This window comes from Dendropsophus ebraccatus, chromosome 6 (assembly GCF_027789765.1).
Source record: "Dendropsophus ebraccatus isolate aDenEbr1 chromosome 6, aDenEbr1.pat, whole genome shotgun sequence".
Taxonomy (NCBI): Eukaryota; Metazoa; Chordata; class Amphibia; order Anura; family Hylidae; genus Dendropsophus; species Dendropsophus ebraccatus.
This window is the reverse complement of record NC_091459.1, coordinates 105950554-105966308: the sequence shown is the minus strand read 5'-3', so window position 1 is coordinate 105966308 and position 15755 is coordinate 105950554. Positions and strand designations below refer to the sequence as shown.

At 43.7% G+C, this 15755-nt stretch overlaps 1 protein-coding gene across 2 annotated transcripts in view; it reads left to right on the top strand.

Moving 5' to 3' along the window:
- The window catches only part of LOC138795873 (glypican-5-like), a 172883-nt gene extending 157560 nt beyond the window's left edge, over positions 1–15323 (top strand). For both annotated transcript variants that reach the window (XM_069975547.1, XM_069975546.1), the window contains one exon: positions 13968–15323. In XM_069975547.1, coding sequence (XP_069831648.1) covers positions 13968–14176 — 209 coding nt within the window. In that variant the 3' untranslated portion in view covers positions 14177–15323. The remainder of the gene's footprint in view (positions 1–13967) is intronic.
- The last annotated feature ends 432 nt before the right edge of the window (positions 15324–15755 follow it).

Genomic DNA, 15755 nt, shown 5'->3' with positions numbered 1-15755 from the left:
TTTAGGTGATTGCAGTCTTATACAACTACCATAGAAGGATGGAAAGCTTTACTGATTAGATAGCTATGTATCCATCTAAGCGGTTTGGGATGTCTTTTGAAGCCGATGGTTTCTCTGTATTATAACACATTATTGGCTGTTTTTATACCTATTTTACAGTTGTTTCTAGTGTTGAACACTGTTTCTGTTGCATAAGTAGACTTTTCAGCCACAATGCCCACAAATCACCAAAGCAAAGAGGCATTTCTCATTTTGATGTAATGATAATGTGCACAACACAGACTCAACTTACAGGTCTCCCCCAAACAGAACAATTATATGTTATACTACGGATGGGGGACTGGGTGTTGTACAATGATGTATTTTGGGTTCTAGTTACAAACTAACAAACCGATGAGAAGTGACTGAACCTCTTATTTATCACAACAAGATAATCTTTTTTTTAATAAAAAAACATGATCAAAGTAGTACAGAAAAAAACAACAACAAAAAAATACAATCAATCACAACTGGAAAAGATTTAAAAACAATGAACATACAAGCGGGGGGTAGTGCAGGTGGACAAAGGTGGTGTGAGTAAGACAATGAATATAATACACTATCTGATGGAAATGTTAAAAATACACCTACATGTCTCTCACAGGAGCAGTAAACATTAAAGTGCCAAATATTAGCAAAAATACATTACCAAAATGGGAATAGTGGAGCTGTCCACCAGCTGCCCCCACCCCAACGTACGTTTCGGCGATTGCCTTTTTTAAAGGGGTACTGTGTTATTGGAGGGCCTGAGTATATATACCCATACTCTAAAAATTTGCAGAGTTGCTAAACGGCACTGTGTGGCTCAAGGCTCAGGTAGGGTGCTCTGCCCCACGGTCCCAGACCCAGGTCCCGGAGATAACTCAAAAGGAAGGCAAGAGGCGGCACTCCGAACTTAAAGTGAACAAAACGTGGTTTAAGTTTATTCACCCAGCATGCAACGTTTCAATCTACTCAATGAGATCTTTGTCAAGTGCTTGACAAAGATCTCATTGAGTAGATTAAAACGTTGAATACTGGGTGAATAAACTTAAACCACGTTTGTTCACTTTAAGTTCGGAGTGCCGCCTCTTGCCTTCCTTTTGAGTTATACCCATACTCTAGATGTGGTAGCCAATCCCGCTTTCCCTGAACAGGTGATTCAACTAATTAAGTCGCGATTCATTGTTTTTTCTGTACTACTTCGATCTTGTTTTTTTATTAATAAAGATTATCTTGTTGTGATAAATTAGCGGTTCCGTTATTTCTCATCGGTTTGACAGACTCAACTTAGTCTATGGATGACCAATCCACACTGTCTTGTAATTACATGGAAATGGTCAAAGGCTCCAAGCTGAAAGCCAAAAGGAAGCTTCAGAGGACTTCAATAAAAATGTATGCAACCAATGTACCCGCAAATTTTCCCCAAATTAAAATCTCTCAAACATTGTCAGAAATTTAAGTGTCAGCTATTTTTTAAATACATATTTAATTCCCAATGCACTAATATGTAAATGTTTCAGCTTTCTTCTTTGGGTAAAGATTGTACACAGACGGGGGACCATCATGCAATTATAATTTACTTTAACTATGAAAACTTTGGAACATGTTAGCACAAAGTATCTAACCATTCTATCTTGGTTCTTCCCTCTCCATTTTGCCAATATTTCCATGGAGAGGTTCCTTGATGAAGTACGATGGCCAGGGGCGTAACTACCACTATAGCAGCCATAGCAGCTGCTAGGGGGCCCGCTGCATTAGGGGGCCCCATGGCCTGCTCCTGCAATACACTGGGCCCCATGAACGTCATCATATGCAGCACCCGGTGGCCGAGCTGGCTTCCCGGGTTTTGCAAATGTGCCTTTAATTGCAAGCACTCCTGACCAGCGCTTGCAGTTATGTAGTTATGACTACACTTGATGCTTTAGTGGTAAGTTGGGGGGGGCAATCAAAAGTTTGCTATGGGGCCCAGTCATTTTTAGTTACGCCCCTTACGATGGCCCAAGCTGATGCGAGGGCCCCTCTCTGTGGGCCCTATAGCAGCCACAGGGATGCTAATGGAATATACTTTACACCATCACAGGCACAGACCTGCAGATGTATGCTCTTATGTGTAGAGAAAGAAAAGAGGAATAAATCATTATCACTTTCATATATTCCTTGGATCTGGTCCGTGCTCCCACACTGTGCCAATTATGCAGAATTAGCAGTATAGAGAAGTAGAATTAAAATTCAGACTCATGAAGCTTTTATCCCAATGAACTGAGTTAACAGCTAGTGGTAAATGACAAGTTTGTGTAAATTACATGCCCTTGGCCATCTGGCACCCCACCAAATTTGGAGACAAGGGAGGGGGAAAAGTGGCCATGTTTTTGTAGCGCTGGATAACCCCTTTAATCACATGATCAGTTTTAGAAAAAGTGGCATGTAACATAATCACACCTGTGATTTTACTATTATTATATATTACAGGCATTAGATTTCCAGTGATACGTTGATCCAAGGATTATTCCAATTGCCATTTTGGAGTCAGGATGGAATTTTCTCCCTGTGATGGGGCAATTGGCATGTGCCTCAGGGGTTTTTCCCTCCTCTGGATCAACACAGTAGGGTTTCTCTAGGTTGAACTTGAACACACTGGTGTTTTTTGAGGAATTGTGTTCATATTATCAATAATTTTTTTGTATTGAAAGAATATATATTAATGGATTTAGGGAAAATATATATATATATATATATATATATATATATATATATATATTTCCCCTAAATCTATTAAAGTGACGGTGTCTCTGCAATATCAGATACACTGTGTAGTCATTGTTGGTAGGCGTAGTTTTGCCTGAGAAGCGGAATCTCAGTAAGTGAGTGCCAGCGAGCAGAAGGCTTTAGCTGTTTTCTGCTCAATGAACAACCCCTTTAATTAATTTTACTCACAATGCACCACCGAAAAACAGTAATATAACGTAACAGTACAACAGTGATTGACACTGGGAAGTCATAGTAAATGTTTTTCTATTCGTATGGGAATACATCACTCACTGATGTCACAACCTAAGAATAATGTACCCAGTGGTGTTGCAGTATAAGAATGATGCATTGTGTTGATCATTATTTGTATAAAACATGGCGATAAATATAAGAGTGCTAATAAACACTGCAATGTCACTGTACAGAAATAATAAACTGCTTATATGTGATAGAGGAAGCTGTTGTCCCCCTTTCAGAGTGCAGCTACATCCTCTGCAGTCCTAATTATATCTGTTATATGTTCATGGATGTATAATCTATTTTGTTATTTGTAGTTCTTTTTTTCCCATTATTTTTTAGGCATAATTGAGTTGTTTTTCTATACTTCATGCTGTATTCTGGAAATGTGTGCTGGGTTGCATTTGGTTAAGGTTCCATGTATTTGTTTTTCTTTCCAGCTCTATTGAGAAATGTTTTCAGTGTCCATAGACGTCAATAAGTCATTACGTACATGTAGACATGAATGTCCCGGGCTGACCAGCTCAGTGTCAGCTCGGTTGCAGCCCTTTTGGAGAATGTTTGGGTGGAAAGCACATACGCGTAGGATCCTTTCTCCTGCCAAATGAAGAAATGTTGATGATGTCAGAGCGGAGTGATCCCGCCATGGGTAGAGTCTCAGTTCTGGGGGCTTTTATTATGAGCTGGGTGTTGGATGATCAGTATTTTCTTTCTAAATATGCAGAGTGCAGAGTCCAATCAAAGGCGCTGTCAATAACTGTCATGTGTGATAGAGCTGCTGTTCTGCTTGACTGAATGGAGACAGTGGTCTGGAAAGCTGGCGATGTCTGCTGAATATTTGCTAAACTAAAGGCAATTACAGGTTGGCAGTGACAGACACACCGTGTAATAAAGAGATGTTGGCCTTTGCACGATCAAGCACTGAGATTCCAGAAAACACCCTTTTATTAACCCCTCAGCTTCTGTGCCTTCTGGGAAGTTTTGGAAAAATATATCTAAAATTACTCTAGGCCTTAGAGTCCCATCTATACCAAGGTTCTACAAAGAGTGCCACATATATATATAATATATATATATATATATATATATATATATATATATATATATATACACCTATACCCGTGTTTTCCTGAAAATAAGACATCCTCCAAAAATAAGGCATAGTGGAGGATTTACAGGATAGCTTAAAATAAGGCATACCCCTGAAAATAAAACATCCATGAAAGTAAGGCCCCCGCTGCCACCATGCCCGCTACCCTCTGCCATCAACCACCAGCCCCTTGTAGTCCTTCACCACCAACACACAGGCATATCGCTGATCAATGGCCCCCACATTTTGCCACACGCCCGAGGTCATGTCCTGCCACACGCCCGAGGTCATGTCCTGCCACACAGCTGAGGTCATGCCCTCACAGCTATTCAAGCTTCCGTGTCCTCTTTATAGTATTAGGCCCCCTGTGGCCCCTCTATGCTATTACACTGAGGGGAAGAGGCGACGCCCTATGAGGGGAAGATGTGGGCCGCCAGCGTGATAACCTCTATGTTTCACCCTGCTCCAAGATTTGGACACATCTCTAGGATGCATTTAACATTTTTTTAAAGTATTCTCCATGGTTAAAGGACAAGTGCCATGAAAAACTTTTTCCCAGTAATTGAAGCACATTACAAAGTTATATAACTGTGTAATATGCTTCAATCACCTATCTGCCTCCCTTCCCTGTCTTTTCCCCCCTCCACCCCCCACCAGGAAGTGTCCTGACTCACACAGACCTGATTACTGTCGTCACTGTCACCAGGCAGCTCCTTCTTGTGAGGATGAGTCATCAGCAGGAGGGCTGCTCTAGCTCCTGTTACACCAGCCTCCCCCTCCCCTCCTTGTCAGGTGACTCTGCTTGCTCAGCTTATCTTCTCTAGTGACATGACTCCTTCACTGAGTCCACGGCAGCAGCAGAGAGGGTATGAGGGGAGGGGGGAGCTGCCTATGTGCCGGAGTCAGTCTGAGGGAAGATAAGCAAGTGAGATGTGACAAGTGATGGCTTGCAGTTGTTCAGCCAATGGGAGCTGAGCAAGCCTGTCACCTGACAAGGCAGGGGAGGGGGGAGGCTAGTGTAACAGGAGAAGGAGCTGAGAGAAGAGCTTGGTGACGGTGACGGCAGTAATCAGGTCTGTGTGAGTCAGGACACTTCCTGGTGGGGGGTGGAGGGGGGAAAAGACAGGGAAGGGAGGCAGATAGGTGATTGAAGCACATTACAGAGTTATATAACTTTGTAATGTGCTTCAATTACTGGGAAAAAGTTTTTCATGGCACTTGTCCTTTAAGGTACAAATGAAAATTTGACTCCCCTTTAACCCATTTAATCTCTAGGGATTCTTACATACATTTCAGTCTGTACTGACAGGGAGGACACTAGAGAAAAAGCTGGGCAGGACTAATTGCTGCCACTGCAGAGTCTGCCCAGTGCTTATTCATTCAAGAGACCAATACCCATGTTATCTACTGTATGCTATAGGCCAGGGGTCCTCAACTGGCGGACCGCGCTCCGAACCCGGACCGCGGAGGCCAGCTGTCCGGACCCCTGGTCTGACCTCCAAACCGCCCCGAATCCGTTCCATTCCGGGACAGTTAGGAGGTCCCGCTCCCCACCGCAATGCCTCCCGCCCCATAGGCGTACTGTCCTTTGGTTGCAGTACGCCTGTGGGGCTGGGGGCAGTGTCGGTCCGGCCCCCGGCTGATACGCGCTCTGTAGGGATATCCCGGGGATTCCCCAGCAGAGCGCGCACCAGTGACCTCAGTGTACGCAGTCGGCCTGCCCTACCGGAAGTACAGGACAGCGGCATACACTGAGGGTCACTGATGCGCGCTCTGCTGGGGAATCCCCGGGACATCCCTACAGAGCGCGTATCAGCCGGGGGTCGGACCGACAGGAGAAGAGAAGACAGGCGCAGCGGGGGAGCGAGGTGCTAGGTGAGTTGGGGTTTGTTTATTGTTTTTTGTCTAGGGGCCATCTATAAGGGTAGAGCGCACAGGGGGGCTATATACTACAGGGGGAGAGTGCACAGGGGGGCTATATACTACTGGGGGGACCTTACAGGGGGCTATATACTACTGTGGGAGAGCACAGGGGGGCTATATACTACTGGGGGGAGAGCACAGGGGGCCTATATACTACTGGGGGGACCTCACGGGGCTATATACTACAGGGGGAGAGCACAGGGGGCTATATATTACTGGGGGGAGATCACAGGGGGCTATATACTACAGGGGGAGAGCATGGGGGGCTATATACTACAGGGGGAGAGCACAGGGGTGCTATATACTACTGGGGGGAGCTATATACTATTGGGGGGAACTCACAGGGGGGCTATATACTACAGGGGGAGAGCACAGGGGGGCTATATACTACTGGGGGGAGCTCACAGGGGGGCTATATACTACTGGGGGGAGCTCACAGGGGGGCTATATACTACTGGGGGGAGCTCAAAGGGGGTCTATATACTACTGGGGGGAGCTCACAGGGGGCTATATACTACAGGGGGAGAGTGCACAGGGGGGCTATATACTACTGGGGGGACCTCACAGGGGGCTATATACTACTGTGGGAGAGCACAGGGGGGCTATATACTACTGGGGGGAGAGCACAGGGGGCCTATATACTACTGGGGGGACCTCACAGGGGGCTATATACTACAGGGGGAGAGCACAGGGGGCTATATACTACTGGGGGGAGATCACAGGGGGCTATATACTACAGGGGGAGAGCACAGGGGGGGCTATATACTACTGGGGGAGCAACAGGGGGGGCTATATACTACCAGGGCAGTCACCCCCTTTGTAACTTATATCAAAGGGCTGGTGAGAGAGAAAAAAATGCCAGTTTTCCCGCTAATAAGCAGCAATTCTGTATGTAAATAGTTTGTAAAACGATGTTCAGCTCGGACCTTCACCTGACTATAGACCCCGGTAAGTGGACCTTCACTAAAAGTTGTTGAATACCCCTGCTATAGGCAATGGAAATTCCATTACGTCACTTGAAAGAGTAATAGCTAATAAACGTGTGGTGTCATTTCTTAGAATTGAGCACAGTGTAACCTCTAAGAAGTGAGTGTGGTCTAATCTCTGAAAACTGAGCACAGTCTAATCTCTGAGAACTGAGCACAGTCTAATCTCTGAGAACTGAGCACAGTCTAATCTCTGAGAACTGAGCACAGTCTAATCTCTGAGAACTGAGCACAGTCTAATCTCTGAGAACTGAGCGCAGTCTAGTCTCTGAGAACTAAGCACCGTCTAATCTCTTAGAACTGAGCACCGCCTAATCTCTGAGAACTAAGCGCAGTCTAATCTCTGAGAACTCGGCACAGTCTAATCTTTGATAACTGAGCGCAGTCTAATCTCTGAGAACTGAGCGAAGTCTGATCTCTTAGAATTTAGTGCAGTCTAATCACTGAGAACTGAGTATGGTCTAATCTCTGAGAACTAAGCACAGTCTAATCTCTGAGAACTGAGCGCAGTCTAATCTCTGAGAACTGAGTATGGTCTAATCTCTGAGAACTAAGCACAGTCTAATCTCTGAGAACTGAGCGCAGTCTAATCTCTGAGAACTAAACACAGTCTAATCTCTGAGAATTGAGCGCAGTCTAATCTCTGAGAATTGAGTATGGTCTAATCTCAGAACTCAGCACAGTCTAATCTTTGAGAACTGAGCGCAGTCTAATATCTGAGAACTGAGCGAAGTCTGATCTCTGAGAACTGAGCGCAGTCTAATCTCTGAGAACTGAGCGCAGTCTAATCTCTGAGAACTCAGCACAGTCTAATCTCTGAGAATTGAGTGCAGTCTAATCTCTGAGAACCGAGTGCAGTCTAATCTCTGAGAATTTAGTGCAGTCTAATCTCTGATAAAAATAAAGACAAATGTGCATTAATATGGAGCTCTGGTGCAGTAACCTTTCCAATAAGACTCTCTACAGCATATGCCATACATGACTGATAGATTGGAGGGCATTCAATGAAATTAGGTAGTGCACTCTTGATTAACAAAACCAGCTAGAGGGTCTGTCCCCTCGAAGCTACATGCCAACAAGCCACTGTTCTTGTTCAAGGTATTATAATGCATCTCGGCAACACATCTGGTTTACAAATTGGAGAATTTTTTTTGACCCATACATGAAATATGTGTGTGGCACAGTCATCTGATCTCTTAGTCTATGTTCACACAACGTATATTTTCTTAAAACCATGGCCGTTATACGTTTATGGGATCCCGGACGAAGCATATGGGATCCCGGATGGAGCGTATACACATAGTATACGCTCCGGCCGGGATCCCTAGCGGCGCCGCAAACAATTGACATGTCAGTTTTCTGCGGCCGCTATTCAGTGAATAGCAGCCGCAGAAAACCCTGTCAGTGCACACTATGGAGCGAGCAGATCCAGACGCTTGCTCCATAGCGCGCAGTGGAGAGTTCTGATGCGGGCGTGCACGAATGCGCCCACACCAGAACTCTGCGGCCCGATGATGAATGGCCGGGATGATCTTTTCAGAGACCAGCCGTTCCGTGACCCGGCTGGGTCACGGAACGGCCGGTCTCTTACACTGTGGGAACATAGCCTTAGAGTATATAGGTGTTGTCTATATGTATTACAAGGAGTCAACAGAGAACAAAAACAAAGCTCCTCCAGAATTCTTGTGACTGGCATTTGGCACGTCTGCCAGCCTTCCCTCCGCATATAGTATTGTGTGCATGACATAGGAAATCTAAGGATGAATAGTGTGTGATGCTTCAGCATGACGACCATAATCTCCACTGACAGTCTTTGCATAGATATCTGTCATCAGATGTCACCTTGTTAAAATATTTGTGACTTCTGCAAACCTTCCTCATCCACATAAGTGTTCTACTTTTCCCAGATAACTTTGTCTTCATTGAAGCTAATATAATCCCTTCCATTCACTGTCCGGCTACACTGTTTGCTTCAGTAGTCCAGGGACTTTCACGCGCCGTGATGCTTGTTGGCTCTGAGACATGAGATTTGGCTGGCAGAAGAGTAGCAGAAAGTATTCTTGGAACAGATTATGTCACTCCAGGGCAGATGTGAGCTACATTGTAGCAGACTCCGTGTGTGGCATGTGGGCAGCGTAGCACACAATATGTTCTGTTATTTCTACTAAGCCTCTTGCTTTAGGATACGTGGGTGGACTTTCACTTTAAAAGACTAAAATACTGAAAATCTGTCCCCCCTCCTTTTCCCTTCCTCTACGTGCCCAGTCCATCTGCCGCCATCATTTAAGTTGTTAGGAACTGAATAATGTAGTTCTGGTGTTTTCTCTTCCTTCTGTCATTATACTGTGTTAATAATCGCTGGGCTGTGGATATAACGGTACATTGTGGGATTTCCCGGTGTCACACCAAATATTCCGGGGTGTCACAACCATACAGTAACAGTCATTGTAAGTCTTATTAACCCGCCATGTTTTCCCATATTACCAGACTGCAAATAAGTCTAGTTAAAAAGTGAACACCCAGCTTTTCCTGGATGCAAAATGACAAATGATCATAACTCTGCCTCCATATACAGTAATGATATACAGTAGCTGGTTGGAAACACTGCCTCCATATACAGCTTTAACATATTGGGGGGGGGGGTAACACTGACATATAACCAGGCAGACAAGTTACTGGACTATATGTAAAGTCTAAACACAATTTTCAGACAACCCTTGTAGGAGCCCACATTGGACATTGGTTATTAAACAGGTTTCTTACTTAAGGAGAGCAGCACACACAATCTATAGATAAGACACTGGCACTACTGCTTAGCACAGCCTTCGTGAGTGGCAGGATCCTGGTGTGAACAGGACTTGTCAGGAATGTGCAGTAGCCTGGTGTGAACTGGGCCTGTTTTTGCTTTTGTGTGACACACCCGCTTGTTTCTCAGGTTCAAGCAATGCAGCAGTTACAGTGAGCTCTGCCAGACTTGATTACTACAGCTAAGTAAGGCCTTTGATTGACTTTTTCCTCTGCCTGTCCAGAACCTTGAGGATCAGAGCGCCAGTCCAATGGGGATCTGGACTGGGCTCTTAATCCTCATAAAAGAAAGCTGAGCCAGTCTCTCATCGCTGGCTATTGAGGTTCATACCCTGATCCCAGCTCCCCCTGTCTATTCCTGCGATCCCTGTACCTAATTCCTCTGCTCGATTTACTTGTTATTTGACCTCCCGCCTGACCTTTGACTATCCAATTGTTTACTGATTTTGTACTGCGTTGCCCATTTGGTTTTGAGTTTGGTTTGTTGACTCTCGTTCTATGTTAAACTTACATCAGAGCAGGGACCGCCTTCGTCGTTGTCCAAAGCTGCCTAGGGCCGTTTGAGGCAAGTAGGTAGGGACAGTGGGTGGTTTCAGGCCTAGGGCTCACTGTCGTGTCTTATGCCTACCTCCCAGTCCTGACAGGACTGTTGGCTGTTTGCTGCCGGGGTGCTCATCATACACAGTTAGAGTAGGCATATAGCAGTTTAAAAGACAAAAAGCTGAGGACACTCACCGGAGATGTGCAAAAATCTTCTTTATTCCTGATATAGCTTAAAAACCGCAGGACATATCATCTCCGGGGGGACAACAAACTCTGGTCAGTACAGACATGACAGCTGGTTTATGCGCATGTGCACTACATCAGATGGCATGCGCATAAAACGGCTGTCATGTCTAGCTGTAATTCACGTTTCATATATCCATCTGTGGATTCAAAATGAAAAATATACATTTTTATTCTATAGAATGAAGAGTCAAAGAGGCTTTCCCGAGCTCCTGAAGTGCAGCACGCTGTATCACCTTCTTAGCAGAGGAAGCATTTCGGATTGCTGCTATTCGGGAGCTTTGACAAGTCTCTCTGACTCCTTGTACCAAGAATAAATATAATATATATACATATATATATAAATACAATAAATATACATAGGAAGCCCTTCACATCTACTACGGAGTGGTGGTGGTGATGCAGGTTACTGCAGCTCAGCTCATATTGAATGGGATCTGGGCTGCAGTAACTCACACCACCATTACGCCAGTAAATAGTGTAGGGTTTCCAGAACAATTAGCTGTGAATGGGTGCAGTGGCTCCGCTGAACAGCTGACTGGTGAAGGGGCCAGGTGTAGGCACCTGTGGATAGGGCATCAATGTCATATAGTTTTTTACATTTGTCGGCGGATTGCTGGCCCTTTTACACGGGTAAATCAATGGGAACACACGTTTCTATGAATCAAAAAAAATTGCCTTATGGCTCTATATCATGCTCTGTTCTGGTGCCGACTGGTTATGTTTCTGAATACACTACTGTCCAGGACCTGAGAATCCAATCAGAAAAATCTATATGGGGTTTAAGGGGGAAGAACAAGGAGATTCCTTAGACTCCTCACCCCCTTCCAGTGCTAAATTTATTGCAAGAAAAAGTGTGTCTCCTTCTTTTTGTGTACAATGGTGGTGCGCTACGGATCTTATGTTACACAAGTATACACACATCTGTTCTCTGCTGTCAGTAGCCTGACCTAGAGAAATGACCTCTACCACAAGTTTGTCTTACCCCTACGTGATCACTGAATGTGAGGTCTATCCAAAGGTCCTCCAGTCCTGACACTAGTCCACTACCATGATGTCATACTACAAAAATAACTAAAACTCACAGGGAGGCATTTATTAAGTCCGGCGTTTTTTACGCCGGACTTAAAAATGCCCCCGCAGCTCCGGCGGTACGGGGATTTATGTAGAGGCGGACTGCCTGTACATAAATCCTGTGCGCGCCGGTGCGCACCGCCGAAAACCTACGCCAGCTGAGGACTGGAGTAGGTTTTCGGCGTACATTTGGGCGGAACGGATGATAAATCGCGCGGACTCTGAGTCCGCGCCCTTCGTTCCGCCCACTTCCCGCCTACTTTCTGCCCCCTTTCCGCCCCCTGGCGTACTCGGCGGAAAGTGCCGATTTGCGATTATTTTATTCGCAAATCGGCCATTTGCGTATAAAATAATACGCAAATCGGCACTTTCCGCCAAAAATCATCCGTCCGCCGGATGATAAATGTGGCCCACAGTATGTAATAAAAAAAGTAAAGTGCTACTGTAAGTGATCCTTAGATTATGGCGACTGGTGATCCCATAGATACTCATGCATTCATGTCTCCATTACAATGGGAAATTTCAGACTCCCACTTCCTTTTTTGGACTCTCATTGGTCATACATCTATTACAAATCCTATATTTAATTTTTTATGATCTTATCCCTTTAAGACCAGATTTAGACACAGTAGTTTTGATGCATTTGTCTTTGGAGCTGCGTCAGACATCAGGACGTGGATGCAGCTGCTACCTATATATACTGTAGTATGGATAGGTTTGGAGTATGGATGCCATGGTTCATCGTACACGGTGCCTCATAAGTGTAAAATAGTACTTGGATTTAGGTGCAGATCTTTAATGGTCATATAAGAAATTCTAAAAGCTCTTAGCAGAGGGGATGAACTCAAGATTATTGGCAAGATCAGAACAGATGAGGCTATAAAGGTGTCTAGTGCGGAGGGTGACAGTGATGGAGCAGCACATGCTGGTGTCTGTCACCGCTCTGACGCTTTCTCTGGAATTTATTCCTAATTATCCTTAATGGCAGTCTGAAAGGTTTCCATTTCTCTTCCCGGATTTCAGAATGCAAATATTATCCCCAAGATGCAATGTGCATTCTAATTACACCAGGGCTGTGCAGCCATTACTACAATAAATACATACTTATTTGACTAATATGCCATTTCATTATGTTTTTACCTTTAAGTGAGATGCATTAGCGGACCATTCAACACTCTCACAATCTACAGTCTAAAGAGGTAGGAGGTAATGTTTCATTATCATTCCCAGAGTGGGCTTTACATTAATGTTCAAAGGGAATTGTGCTACGGCAAGTTATTTTAAGTTAATTCTTCAATCATTCTTATTTTAAAGGCACTTCTTAACCACTGTCAGATTATCACATACTAAATGGCAGGACAGGATCCCACATTGTACTGGTAGGAGGTGTGTAGTGCAAGGTAAAATCTCCTGGAACCTCCTGCATATATTCTAGAGTTATTCAAAGGGACAGACTTACCATTCAGGAGTGATGTCATTGCCCAAGGGCCCATGGGCCGCGACTGCCCACAGCCAGGCCTCTGTCCTCAGACCAGAGCTAGCTCTACATGTTTGCTTACTTTCCATATTAAAATGAAGGCTAATGTGCATTTACATCATTGCTTATGTTTATTGTAGTGTTATAGTTTCCATGTTCCAATTTGAATGTTTATGGGGTGGTCCAACTTTTTTTTCCCTAAAAAAAAGTAGGGGGGGGGGGTCTGTTTTTTTCCTGAACACAGTATGGCATTTGTCCTTGGTTTGTGGCTGGAATCCCTATTCACTTAAAATACAAATGTGAACAGCGCTCCATTGTGTGATATCTGCCACAGGTAGGGCAGTAGCAGGAGAATAAAAGGAGACTCTCACCTGATATGGTTGTGCAAATGCAAGGCACAACACTCAGTGATGGTATGTGTGTGAACCCCAGCCATTCCCAGGAAGCAAGCAGGACGGCATTCCATAGACTTTAATGTGATCAGTAATTTCATTAAATAACGTCCGTGGTTGTAAAACTGCAACTATGGCCGTTGTTTAATGAAATTATAGGCTGTGTGAACTTAAAAAAAAATACACAATTGTAGTCAATCTGGGCCATTATTGTGTTTTCATGGATGCCAACAGAATTATCTTATATATGTTCTTTCATTTTCTTCAATACCCATAGACTTTAATGTCCTTGAATCCAGTCTTTATAATTATTTTCCTGTATATGGCTAAATATACTTTCATGTTATGTGTATATTGTGGAATGGAATTGGAAATACTGTAAATATTCTAAAAGAATGTATTCATTTCTTTTTATTATTTTTCTCCAGGTACAAAGAGACGGATAGATGAAATCGGCATGGACAACGTAACAGCCAGGAATCCTGTCCACCGAAACCCACATGCCACCAGGATACCACCTAAACAAAGGAATTCCTCAAACGCCACCGGCAGATTACATGGCTCCTTGGCTTTAATGATGGCGGCCTTACTCATTGTCTCTCCGTTCCTATCACAGTTTTGCAGTGCTACATTTTAAAAAAAAAAATCTGCTCAAAAAACCTTTGAAGCCTTATACAAGTGAAGTAAAATAGTAGCTTTGTTTAGGACAAACAAGAAGAGAACCAAGCGATGAATGACCTTGGATGAGTCACCCCACTGCTGAAATGGGATGACAAGCTGGCAAGCTAGACGTATGTCTCGGGAACTGTAAGGATCGAGGTGACAGATAATAAACAACTCTCACACCTCAAGCAACATGAAAACAAACTCTCAGTTATTAAGCGGATTGGTTTCACAAATGTGATTTACGATGTGGAAGTGAAACTTGGACAAAGTCACAGTGGATGAACTCTCACAGTCCAATACCTAATCTAATAATGTAGAGAAACCTGCCTTGTTAATAAACGGACAGGGTATAGAACTGGAATGATACATTTCTATGCTGTGTGTGTCAGACATATGAGTTTCTATGCACTTTAGAAGCCATTAAGCTTCACATATTACAGATACCTCTAGAATTCTCCTCTTTGATATTTGTCACTTTTTCCTTCACTTTTTAAACCAGCAAATGCCTGTGTATGTCATTCATTGTTTTATTGTATATCAGCTGCCTTCTTTATATTTCTATACGGAGCTAACATTTATGGCTTTGTCTAGGTTTCTGTTTTATGTAGACAATAGGATAGCAGCCAACGCAGGTCGACACCACGCAAGAACATTGGATGAGAAGTGGAATATAATTAAATGGATTGGGAGATGGTTCTCCCTAGAATATAACCAATATTTTTTAAGGGCCAGACTGGGTGAAAAAAATAAAATTGATCATCTCATGATCTGCAGTTCCAATACTTATTGGATCCTCGAAGATCACCATTTCCTGGTAATGTCTTGGTGCAGAACCAAACACTAGGAAGTAGAGATCGACAGGAACTGCTACCCTTAAAAAATGTTGTAATATACAATAGATGTGTTTGAGAAAATCTGTATGGTTTTGATTCAGATATGAAAAAATAGATTTTATATGTGGCACATAGAGATGACAGAAACTACTGTATTTCAGATTCGCGAAACCCGCACGTTTGGCTTTCGACTCATAGTGGCTGGTGAAGATGAATGCAACCCTAGGGCTGCCTGAAAAACATGGATAGAGCAGTAGGCCCTAGGGCTGCATCCACCTTCTCTAGCTACCAAATGCCGAGCATTTGGGGTTTCTCAAACCGAACTTACCTTACTTTCGCTCATCTTTAGTTATATTTGGGAAGACCTCTACTGTATTCTTGTATTGGTTATTCATATTCAAGGGTAACATTCCTCCATCCAGTATCTTAGTGCCATAAAAGGTTGTCTAAATGTGGTGGAACCATTTTTCTGGATCAGTGGTGGAACCTTCAGATTGACGCCCATTGGAGATGAACACATTAACTTGTAGTCTCTTCAGTAATATCATATGATCTGTAAGTTATCCAGTGATGATATAACATGTTGACAGACAGAGGTGCTACATTCTCTCCAAAATATCATACATAACGTTGGTAATTTCCTGTTTCCTCTGCGGTTTACTAAACAGTATCACAGGTTTGGACTTCCCCAGTTATGCATTATTCTTATAAAAAATA